At 40.4% G+C, this 12194-nt stretch overlaps 1 protein-coding gene across 3 annotated transcripts in view; it reads left to right on the forward strand.

The window, feature by feature from the left end:
* Positions 1-12194, forward strand: part of TESK2 (testis associated actin remodelling kinase 2) — a 76848-nt gene that overhangs the window by 49923 nt on the left and 14731 nt on the right. For all 3 annotated transcript variants that reach the window (XM_030953061.1, XM_030953062.1, XM_030953063.1), the window contains 2 exons: positions 2654-2800; positions 11150-11232. In XM_030953061.1, the coding sequence (XP_030808921.1) occupies positions 2654-2800; positions 11150-11232 (230 nt within the window). The remainder of the gene's footprint in view (positions 1-2653; positions 2801-11149; positions 11233-12194) is intronic.

A 12194-nucleotide genomic window follows, 5' to 3' on the forward strand; every position in this document is an offset into this window, starting at 1 on the left:
CCTCATGTGCTTCATAGGTGTAGAAATTAGAGCCAAAGGCAGAACTCACATCTCTGATAAATGAGGGCTGTGCACTTGCTGGGTGGCAAGGAGGCCTGGTGGGTTTTTGTAGATCTGCTGGAAACAGGTTTGACTGTCACTTTTGTAGCTGGTGGATGCTGTGTGCAATGTGTGTGTCAGCTGTCACCCAGGCCATGCTAGGATCTAGCCCTTGCAGATGGGTGAATGACCCTGCAAGCCTGTTTGACTGGAGGAGTGCTGCAGGAATGTATGTATTGGATGCATTTAACTAATATGGCAACAATGGATAAAATCAGTAGGCTGCTGTGTTGAAAAGGAAAGCAAGAGCATGCTCGATATTGTAGGCAGCTATTGTCCCATTTCGTTGTGTGTGTCAATACTCCTAGGGGCTGCTTGTTTATTAGCATTTCTGGAGCAATTTGTGTCATGGAATGGCGCAGTTCAGAGAACAGAAAATGAAAGCTAGGTCAGTGATTCCCTCCCCCCTTGCATTGTCTTTCCAATGAATTCAAGTATGGTTGTGCTTTATGGATGGTCTGTTACTGGCCTGTCAGAAAGGTAAAATGGTTTGAGATATTTGCTAAGTGTCATTTTATAATGGAATTATTCAGCCAGGTGCTTTGGTGCTTTCCGTTCCAGGTTGGTCAGTATTGTTCTGATTTGAACATGACTAGATGAGAAGCGCTGTTTGCACTGTTTCAAAGAGGCTGGGAATATATAACATGTCACTGTAGAAATCTTAGTTGCTGTTTTTAACTTAAGCATGATAGCAACTTATGTTTAAAAAAAAAATCTAATTTTATTAGCATGATTTTTTTTGTTTTGTTTTTTTTTTTTTTTCTTGTGTGCTCTCTAAGGTCATCTAGTTCCCCTAGGGGTTCAGATAAAAGTAATGAGAGAGATCAAAGCTGGAAAAGCTCAAAGCAGCATTGTTTCCAGCATTGAACCAGGTTGGCTACAGCTTTAGTTGGTCTTGAAAATCTTCAAGGATGGAGATTGCATAGCCTCAGAGCGACCTGCTGCAGAGCTACTCTGCTCTCCTGGCACATGAACTCCAGCACAAGGAGCAGGTTGTTCTGGAGTGAAGGGGGTCATGCCCTGGGCTGCCGGTGTAATGCGCTGCTGTGCACGGGCTGGGACGAGCCCCGTTCCCAAGGGATGCACGCAGGAGCCCCCGGCTGCTTTGTGGCGCCCCCTGCCGATGGGCTCTGTGCCGGGTAAAATCGCTTGGTGCCTCCTCTGCCCCGACAATTTTGCCTCCTCAAATAGTTACCTGTGGAACCTGTGTATCTGCTGAAAGGGTTTTCAAAATCCACTGGTGAGATCAGCAGTGGGTACACCCGAGGTGTAAGGAAGAAGCTGTTTCTTGCAGGCTGTACAGGAGGTGACCTGTGACCCCCAGACTTACCGGTAGAATCCAACTTGTGTGTGTTCTTTCCTTGCTGTAGCCCAGCCTCGGGAGATCAGCTACATCCATCCACACTGCAGGGTGTATGGCTCATGTTTGCCTGGTGTCCCAGGCTCCAAGACACAAGAAAGAGCAACAAAATACAAGCAGGTTCCAAGTTTCTGAAACAACAAGAGCTGCAATTTAGTTGTTTTTTTTTTAACATGATAATGATGCCACATGTTTTGTCCAAGTGAGTGACACAGGAAAGTCGTTTGAGAGAGAGTTGGAGACCTGTGTGGCACAAAGTGAAGTTCGTGCAGTCTGGCACAGGGATACATGCGTGGGCCAGCCTTGGGAGCAAATTGTCCTGTCTGCTTCACTCGGGTTTCCTTGACAGAAGTCACTGCATTGCTGCCAGGTTTTCCTTCTGGAGTGAGCTACTCTCTTTGCCTGGTCCCTGGTGGGGGACTGGGGCTGGGAGTGTAACAAGAAGCAGCTTAAACACTATGTAGCTGCTGGTGTGCTATAAAGAGTCTATACATAAAGCATAAGCTGTGCTGCTGTAGTGATTATTCAAGCACTGGCGTTGCCTTGTCTTAACCTGGGCTATATTTCTTAGTATCATTTAGGTGCTGCTTTGTTTCACTGTCTCTTGTAGCATTTATCTTTCCCTTATTGTGCTTTCCTTTTTGTGAGGGCTACCATTTGATGGGGTTGATGTAGTACTGAACACAGTGGGAATCATATTGCTAATTAGAACTCGTAGATACAGCAGTGAAAAAATAGAACTTAGAGCAGCACATTGTAATATTTTCTTTGATGCTGTCTCAGTTTAAGGAAACTTGATCAGGCTCCATGACCTACACTTGGATACTTACCTCTGCCTTTGTTGATTGATTCTGTATGAAAGTCAGCTCTGCATTGTTTTTGCCCTAGTTTTCCTCAAGCTGAAATGAGAGAGTGATAGGATATTGCAGGGGTTTCTGAAGGGTCTATTTAAATACCACAGAGTTAATACAGTGATGGCTGTTGCATCTTTAACATAAGGGTGTTGGTACAGGTGGTGAAGGGAGATATTTTCAGCTTCTCTTGATCTGCAAACTTTGTACCTGCCAAGCCCATATGAAAAAAAGGTTTTAATGTGTAACTGAGCTGAAGTCACTTGTTGTAGTGATGAATTTTACATTCCTGACAAAATATTACGTTAAATAATTAATTACAAATGTCACTTTGTCTTTTCAGTACATCAATTGTGGTAACCTGGAACAGCTACTAGATGGCAACCAGCATCTGCCCTGGACAGTGAGGGTGAAACTGGCATATGACATTGCTATGGGAATCAGTTATCTTCACTATAAAGGCATTTTCCACCGAGACCTTACATCCAAGGTACTGTTTATAAAATTAAGGGAACTTCCTAATGAAGGTACTGTTACTGATTGTTGGGTTTTCTCCCTTCCTCCATTCCATGCAGAGAATTGCTATTATATAAGGTGTGATCTAAGACGTTTTGAGAAACAAATTGAAATGGTGTCTGTAGAATGAAAACTCTCTTTAAAACATGTTCATAATTTGTATGGAAACTAGAGAAATTGTTATCATGAAGGAAATCATCCCTTAAATGAGTTCAAATTGGGATTTCTCATAAAGCAGCTGCAGAGTTTTTCTAGTTCTGAATTCTGGTTCAGTAAAGTATTTAAATCCCTGGATAATTAAGCACAACAATCTAACATTTGGAACAGGTTAATCATATAAAGAACCCAAATTGAGGGGATTACTACAAATGCACTTCAAAATCTCCTTGTTGTTTTTATTTCCCTGTGTATTTCACAAATCTTCTGTAAGAAGAGTGACCTTTCATTACTAATTTTGCCTTAAGTGCTGTGTACAATCTTGGTTTATGTTTCTTTCATTTTTAAAGCCAGTAAGATCAATTAGTTTGCCTAAAATTTTCAAATTTTGATTTTTTTGTTCCAGAATAATATATCAGTGGCAGAGTTTTCAGTGGATATATATTTATTTTTTTCTAGTTGCTTTGGTGACATGTGTATAAATTTAGTTGGCTGAAGTAGCTGGGTAATTCAAGCTCAGTTAGGAATACTGACATAGGAGCACTAAGCTGTGTGAGCAGATTGTCCCAGTATTCACACTGGCTCCTACCACCCATTGCAGCCTGTGCTGAGGGCTTTGCTGTCCTGCCTGTCCTGTTGTCTGGTGCTAATGAGCTGGTTTAAACTCACTGGGAGCCTGCAACATGAAAGTCTTTCAAAACTCTTCTCGAGAAGGCTTCGTCATGTCACTTCAATCAGAAGCATCCAGAAGAATGTTAGTTTAGTCTAAAAGAAATTATTTTTTAGGATTAGAAACTGTCTTTAGAAATAAAACCACAACAGAGTGTGTTTACCAACGAAGCTACTACAGTTTTAGGGGTTTTTTGAAAGCTTCCTTAGTGCAGTGTTAAACAGATGTAGAGTCTGCATTTAGTCAAGGTGAAAAAAAAAAAAGTTCAACTGGTAGATGAAAGAAGTATTTTGGTGAAGTCATAGAATACTTTCTTGGCTGTTCTTTCAAGTGAAAGGCTCTGAATTCTGTAAGGAAGAATATCAAATTTATGAAAAATGCCCAGACTTGGAATCATGTCACTTTGACATGATACACTCAGAAAACTCCATTTCAGTCACCTTGGTGTGTGCAGGTAAGAGATCCATATAAATATCTGAAAAGACAGCTTGGTATTCCCTTTTCTTTTTCAGTTCAGGATGTATTTTAGTGCATTTAAGAGTAGAGTTACTGCAAGGAACCGACGTAACTAAGGAGAACTGAGTGCCTGCAGCATTTAGTGTAACACGCTCTGTGATGGTCAGTCATATGAAAATCCAGTTCCTGGGCTCCCTGTGAATGCCTTTGTTCCCAGCTTTACATAACTGTATGTCATTCTCTGGAGCTGCCCTGCCAGTGCTTCAATGTTATCTATTGTTGAATGCCAATTGTTTGGAAAGCTGCACCCGCTGGGAGGAGTGCGGGATGTCCCGGGAAGAGCAAACTCATTAGAGGCCACGGGAAGTAGTTAAGGTTATTCAAAAACAAATGAACAACAAATCAAACCCGAAGAATTCACTTGCAGTTAGGCTATATTTGGGTGGTTCTTAGCACTAAAGTTATAGTATCTGTGTGGGTCACATTGAAAGCTGTCAGCTTTAAGAATAATACAGAATTTAATTGATGACAGCTATAATCTGTATTTTTCAATTTCTTGGGGATTTTTGGGTTGTTTTTGTGTTGTGTTGTTTGTTTTTTATGTGATGTATGCACTTTCCTTGTTCTGTTTGGAAAGGAAGAAAATGAAGCACCTGGCCTTAAACAACTCATGAATTTTATTAGCTTATTAAGGTATTGATGAAATAAACTGTAAATCTGTTGGGCAGACTACTCCCCTTTTGGGCAAATGTTTGCACTGCTGGCTAGTAAGTTTTTAAAAAGTAACTTTGTTCCAAAGAAAAACAATTAAAATAACCATAGGAAAAACCTGTCACCAAAATTTTCAGTTCTCAGACTACAGCTTTTGGCTACTGCGTGAGAATATGCCTTGGCTTTTACCAGGTTTGTACTGGTGATGGATGAGTTGTCTTCATTCTTACCTGGTAAATAGTCAGTGTGTGAGCAAGCTGAAGGAAGATGTGATGGACTCTTGCCTTGGGAGAGAACTTGAATTTGAACAAGGGCAAATTCAATACTATTCTGTATTGTCCTTCTTTCTTCAGTAAACTTCACTAATTGATGGGATGGCTTTATTATTCAAATGAAGCCAAAGACAAGGGTTTAGACATCTGCAAAAGTCAGAACAGGCTGAGTTTGCAAGGTGGGAGAATGGAGTATTTTTCTATGAAACTTGCTGGCCTTGACTGAAGTGTGAACAGAATGAAACTGAGACTTTCTGTGCAGGAATATCTCCATGCTTTACATGTTACACTTGGGACGACAGCCCACTGCAAACTGTCCCTTAATATGAATTTTACTAATTTCAATTAATTTAGACCCATACTTCTGCCTTTCTGTTTCTGGTAAACTTCCAATTCCTGCAGCTTCCTGGAGTGGATGGTGTCATACATAAATTTTACTGTGTCAGTTATGGCAGCAGAGTTGTCTTGCTCTTAGCATTATATGTGTCAATGTATTTAAAAGAAAAGTTCCTGTCCCCAGCCAATCTAAGATTGGGCAATACGTGGGTTGGGCCATTAGTATATAGCAGGGTGATCTCGCTTCCTAATTGCACCATGTGGAGAGGAACAGAACAGCATTGATACTGCAGGGGGCCAGAGGGAAGAACAGTAGAGAAGAGTAGATGTAGGTCATTATAGTCGATGTGACAGCCCAGGGGCATGTCAGCCCTCATCTCCCACTGGTGCCCTTCCCCATGGCCTTCTGTCAGAAAGAGAGGAAGCTCTGCTTAGAAGGGATGTGCTGCCCCGACAGCCGCTGCTTCCCCATGTCATGAGCAGCTCAGTGCCTGGTCTCTGGGCTTGGGCTGCTGTAGCTGATCAGGCTGAGCTGCCCTAGCTGATAGCAACAGCCTGGCTTGAATCTGTCACAAGGTACGAGTGGTCAGACTGGCCATTGGCAGCCTGCACAGAGTAGGGGTGTGGGCAGAGTGACTTGGACTTCTTATAGGGCAGGAAATGTGGTGTCCACACTTTTGACTTGTCATGAAAAGATTTACATGGAAATGAAGCCACAGATGGGTTCTGACAGCCAGCCTTGTTGGTCATTCTCTGGTCTTGGTCCCTGCCAATCCCTGGCTTGGGTTTGTGCTCTGTCTTGTCACCTTAGTGGTGCTCTCAAATTCCTCACACAGCATATACTGTTCTACTCTATCCCAGTCTCCTCTTTGCAGAGATGGCAGCAGAAGCATCTTATACAGAGGTCTCACCACTTTTCAAGTTGAGAACATGTGGTATGATACTGTAGATTGATATTTTGACAGTTTACATGCCCTCCCTAAAAATCCACTACCAAAACTCTTGATTAAGAACAAACAGCCAAACCTCCAAACAAATGCCTTTTAATTTTGCAGAATTATGTATAATTGAAAACCAGGTTTTATAATCAATAGTAGGTTGTGAGCAGTTTTGGGGAACATTGTGAGCTCCATTGATGATAAAATCTATGGAGAAATTGTAATCTCTAGGCACACACAGACACACACACATATATATATATATAAACACACATGTGTATGTGTGTGTATTCCTGCCAACATCTGCTTTCACTTCACAGTGTGTAATGGCTCAGCCTTCTCTCAATGAGAGAGGAGCAGTCTCAGTTACTATGGGACAGAGTCATGTGTGTAAGCAATTACTGTGGATTATCTGATGTAACATAAATTTACTGCCTTTGGGCTTGAAAGTGAAATGCCCTGCCTTCCTACCTTGTATGCTGTTTGCTTCTTTAAAACAAAATAAACCCCAGGCCATGAACAGCACCTTTGTCTGATGAGTCTCAAAGTTGGTGCTGCAGTTGCAAGGTCCCCTTTGTGCTGGAATAAGCTTTTGTCTGGATATTTTGCACTGAAAAATTTAGCTGTTACAGATGGCTATTTCTAATGATAGGCTCAATACTAAACTTCTACTGATACTTCGGGAAGCAAATGGAACCTCTCCCTTAAGCATAACAGTTTCAAAAGTGTATCTAGTACTGTAAACTTCCTGTTACACATTTAATTCTCAGTGGGGTTTCTCCTGCGGGAAACAGGAGACACTTTTTGAACAGCTGATAAATCTCAATTGGCCTTTAAGTATTTTAATTTGGTAACAGTCATCAGAAGGTTGCAAATGACACTGCAGTGGCATTTCTGTGTTTTCTGGAGTTCACTAAAATCTCTGGGGAGTTTAGCTTGTATGTAATATCATAAAATAAAACAACGGTGTTTCTTCATCTAAGCAACTTATTTTTAACTCTGAAACTCTTGAGTCTATTTTCATTTTTGTTTATATAAAAGGGGGAGTAGAATATTGCATTGGTCTTAGTAGGATTATGCTGTGCAAAGCAGATGTTAAGCTCCTGTAACACACAAAGGGGGCTTTATGTTCTTTCACATCTGTCTGCATAAACAGCTCTGTTAACTCTTTCAGACTCATGTACAGAGCTCCTTGCTTCTATTAAGAGACTGCCTCTGGAAGGACTGATGAGGTCCCTATTTTGGGAGGGAAAAAACCCCTCAAAAGCTCAACTGAAGTCAAATACTGCCCTCTTTGACAGTGTGAGCTGCCAAAGGAAAGACATCCCTGTCTGTAGAGGTCCAGAAAGAAAGCCTGAAAAGGTCACCAAGTTTTATTGCCTTGCAGCTTATACAAATAGTGCAATAGTAAGTCAAAAGTCCTTTCTCAGAGCTCGTGTTGTGAAGCTGCTTGGCATTTCATTTCATAGGCAGTTGTTGTGAGGCTCTTTGCAGTAGTGAGGGGTTTGAACTCTTGCATCTCTGAGCTAAAATCCATTAATGGAACTTCTTCATACCACACTGCTGTACTATTTTTTTATAGAAACTGAGAAGTATCACTTTGTTAGAAGAAACAGTGCACTTTGTACTATTGTACTTTTCCTACTAGAATAAATTCAAAAGCTATTTTTAACCTTTTAGTCTCTACCGAAGCTTTGTCCCTGTTTGATCTTGATTTATCTTATTGGTAGAGTGTGAATTCTTTGTGTCTTTCATTTAGTGCATATGAACCACAGTGGGCTGTGTTATGTCACCTATTTATGAATTGCATCTTAAATCTGGTAACTCCATTATCTGTGCTGTGGGTTTGGCATTACTAGGGTGGGAAGTGTGGAGAAAAGGAGTATGGTGGTGCTGAGGGTTCACCTTGACTGCTTGGAGAATCTCAGCACAGAATGCAGCTTTACCATCTGCACAGTCTTGCCCTGAATGAGCAGTACAGGCTGCAGAAGTGACATCTGACCATGCTGGTGTATGTAGAAAGGATTTACTACTGATTTTGCTAGGAATGGGCTTTCATTCTTTCTGGGTTCCAGGAAGTCAGTGCTTAGCTATGTAAAAATTTGCCCCAGATGAATTAAATCAGTTTAGTTTCACTACAGTGAGCATTTGTTGTGACACTGGAATTTGATTGTATGGTACATGTCACCTGCCTGTGGCTGATTTAAACGTGAATAAAAAAGTCACTCTTGTATTGAACTACATATCCTAATGAGTTTAAATTCACACTCAGCGCTTCTTCATGTGCAAACAAAAGACAAGTGTGCCATAATGAGAGAGAACAGTTTGTGCAGCCCACCACAGCAGAAGAGCTCATATCAGTACCCTACAGCAGGAATGTTCCCCCAAGGCTTTCCCCTGGTGCCTTCTCCTGGTGGAGTGGCCTCTCCTGTGGGACCTGTGGACCTCACAGCAGTGGGGTGTCTGTGCTGTTGGGTCTCTCCAAATGCTTGCACTGAAAGGGAGCCTGGCTCTGCTGCAGGCAAATCTTGCTCAGTGGGGAAGGGGCTCAGAGCTGTCAGGCAGCATTGATTTAATGTATGATTTATCTAGGAATAACCTACTTGTATAATAGTTCAGTGCTGCACCTGAAAGCTGAGACTGCCTGGGGCTTGGTGGGGGGTAGGATTGTTCAGCTTCAGTTGATGTATCGCTGCCTAACAGGATGAGATTAGATCCTGGTAAGAACCTGAACGAATATTTGCTGTCAGGATGATGTTTCATTTAAGCTTCCTTTTGGTAACAAAGCAGGCTTGTAAATTATTGTGGATTTTAAGATCAGTAGACAGATTTTTAGTTACATTGAAAATAGTTCTTAGTCGGGATGTAAATGTTTCCTCAAAATTTTGGAGATCAGGGATTATTGGAGAATGACAATGATCCATAAAACCCAGAAGGTAAAATTAAGTACTGCTGTCTTGCTTCTCAAAATGAGTAAAATGTAAATAATCAAAGGTATAATGCAAGAAGGAAACCTACATTTCAAAAGTAGTGATTATGAATTATAGATGTTTTTAAAAAAATGTTGAATTAAGAATCAACTTTAGTCACTGAGAAATCTATGGCAGAAAAGTAATTTTTTCTGCCATATTTTTTTCTGAATTTTCAGCCAAATTTTTTTCTGAATTTTTTTCTGCCTAAAATAGTATCAACCTTCTTGAACACTGCAAAATCTTTGGTGTCCTCATGGACTTGCTTCTTTGTGGTACACAATGAAATTCCACTTGTCTGAATCATTTGAGTAAGATTTTTCAGTAGTTTTATCCTTCTCAGTTTTAAGTCCACTTACTGTGACCAAATGTTTAAAGAGAGGCAAGCTGAATGAATGCACTCTTTGATAAAAGATAACAAAGCTCGCAACTGAGAAGCTTTGCTGCTCTTTGGGCAAGCACAGTTGATTTAACATGGTACATGTTTATGGATCCCTAGACTAACTGTAGTTATTATACTTGAGTCATGCTAAACAAATAAAGCTTTGCATCTCAGGAGCCTGGCATGTGTTTCAAGAGGCTGGCATGCACTTTCTTTACATGATCACAGGAGTGGCTCGCTTAACCTTTTAATTGGCAAGAAGAAAACTCACTTCATGGCCTAAACCACAATCGTCTCTGAATAATGTAAACAGTGATGACCTGAACTTGATCTTTTAGACAAGGGACTCACTTTTCTTGGTAGTTGCGTTATACAGACAAGCTAATGCTCTGGGGTCAGTGAGGGGCTTTTGTGTATCCAGGCACAATAAAGGCAGAAAGTGTTTCCTGCTGTTTAGCTAATTAATGCAGGGTACCACCCGGCAGGAGTCGGCAGCGGGTTTGCTGCTCACTGCTCTTGTACTGCCCGCAGGAGGATACAGAACAACACGTGGAAAGGAATGAATTCTCTGTCTTGTTCCATCCATTGCAGGACAGAACAAAATGCAGGGAATCAGCTATCGATTCATTTGGTGAAATGGGAAAAGATGTGGTACTGGAATGGTCAGAGCATATTTCTCAGTGTTGTAAATAAAAAACAAAAAGAAATCGATAATAGCCTGTGTGGGATGTGATGCTGTTAGAGCACAATTATCTCAGTGTGTCCTTAAGTTGCCCTCCATCCTGACACTGGAGGGCACATCTGAAAGGAAAAGACTGACAGCATTTCCCTATTACTTTTCTCTTAAATCATGTCTTATAATGTACTGTAAAATAAAGAGTTTTGAGACTCTAAAAGCACATATAACTTGGTCACATCTTACATTTTCTGATGGAAGATTTTTGCAAAGCAGCAAGTTCCTTTTCAGTAGTTAATGCAACAAAACATAGGCATTTAGAGTCTGCTCTGATCTTGTATTCTGGTCAGGTACAGGCAAATTGTAAAGAGAAAATGTAAGGTGTCATAGTGAACAGCATGCATTGCATATTTGAGCATAAGGGAGCTAAATCATCTTAATTCTTGTTAAAACCTAGCGGGGTATGTGCTGCTTGTGTCTGCCTGCCTTCCTTCTCAGCAAGTTTTTAAGTGGATTATTAGCTAAGTGGAAGGCTGTTTGCAGCATCTTAAGTTTGATAGACATGTGATTGTGCAGGGGGAGGGTGGGGGAAAAGGGTTGTTGCTCTCAGACAAAAGCTTCTCATAGATGAATATCTTCCAAACTATATTTGTAGTCTTGTTTTATCTATTTTTAATCTGGAATGTTACAGAGGTTTCATGCCCAGATAATAACTCTTCTGTTTGGTTTTTGTTTTGTTGTTTTTTTTTTTTTTCAGAACTGTTTAATCAAACATGATGAGAACGGATACTCAGCAATAGTTGGAGACTTTGGTTTAGCAGAGAAAATTCCTGATCACAGGTATGTGAGCTAATCTAAATGAAGTGAGAGCTGTAATACAAATGCAGGCCAGAAGCCCTTGTGAGCCAGATCCCTGAGACTGTTATTGCACTCTGGTACAGAATTTTCAAAAAGTACCCTCAGTCTTCAGTCTGGAACTGCAGGCTGGATAGCCAAAATGTTCCAGCCTTAATTACTGTCCATTTTGATGTTTAGTGGTGATATTTATTCTTCTCAAATCTTCCAAGCACTAAAGGATTTGCTCAAGCTTTTTAGTAGATCGTTTAAGGTGGTACATGGGAATTTTATGTTTAAAAAAACCCAAACCACAAAGCAAACACAATAATTAAAAATACTGTCCAGCATTCTGGATTGGGATGATTTTGTAATAAATGTCATTTGTTGATTTCAAGCAACTTTAGCTTCTTTGCACTTTCATAAACAATATTCATTGTCATTCCAGCATCATTCTTATTTAACCTCTGGGTTAGTTTTTATGATCCAGGATTATAACAGAGTAAAATAAAATTATTAAATTACTGCCTAACAGTAGCTTATAATTTTCTTTTCCGTACGATGAAATTATAATCTTAACTCATTTGAGGAATGCACAGGAGACTGTCACAAGCTATTGTCACAATTGAAAATAGTCCTTTTGTCATCCCTCCATTAGAGAGATCAAGGAACAAGGATGTCATTGTTCTCTCTGTATATTGACTTGTGTATTGCAGAGTATTCTGACTGTGAAATGTGCTGTCAGATTTTCTCCAGTGTGTGCTTCTGCATAAAATAAATAAAAGCCTTCCAGCATTTCTGACTGCAAAAAAACCAATAAAAGTTGATCTCAGCTCTGCACAGTTTTTAAACTGCACATATCCTAAAACCATACATTGAGAGACCTGAAGGCTTGCATTAATATTGGTGAAATATTGGGTCTAAAAGCTTAACAAAGTGAACATCTTAATTTACAAACTACTGATAAG

The sequence above is a fragment of the Camarhynchus parvulus genome, chromosome 8 (genome assembly GCF_901933205.1).
Source record: "Camarhynchus parvulus chromosome 8, STF_HiC, whole genome shotgun sequence".
Taxonomy (NCBI): domain Eukaryota; kingdom Metazoa; phylum Chordata; class Aves; order Passeriformes; family Thraupidae; genus Camarhynchus; species Camarhynchus parvulus.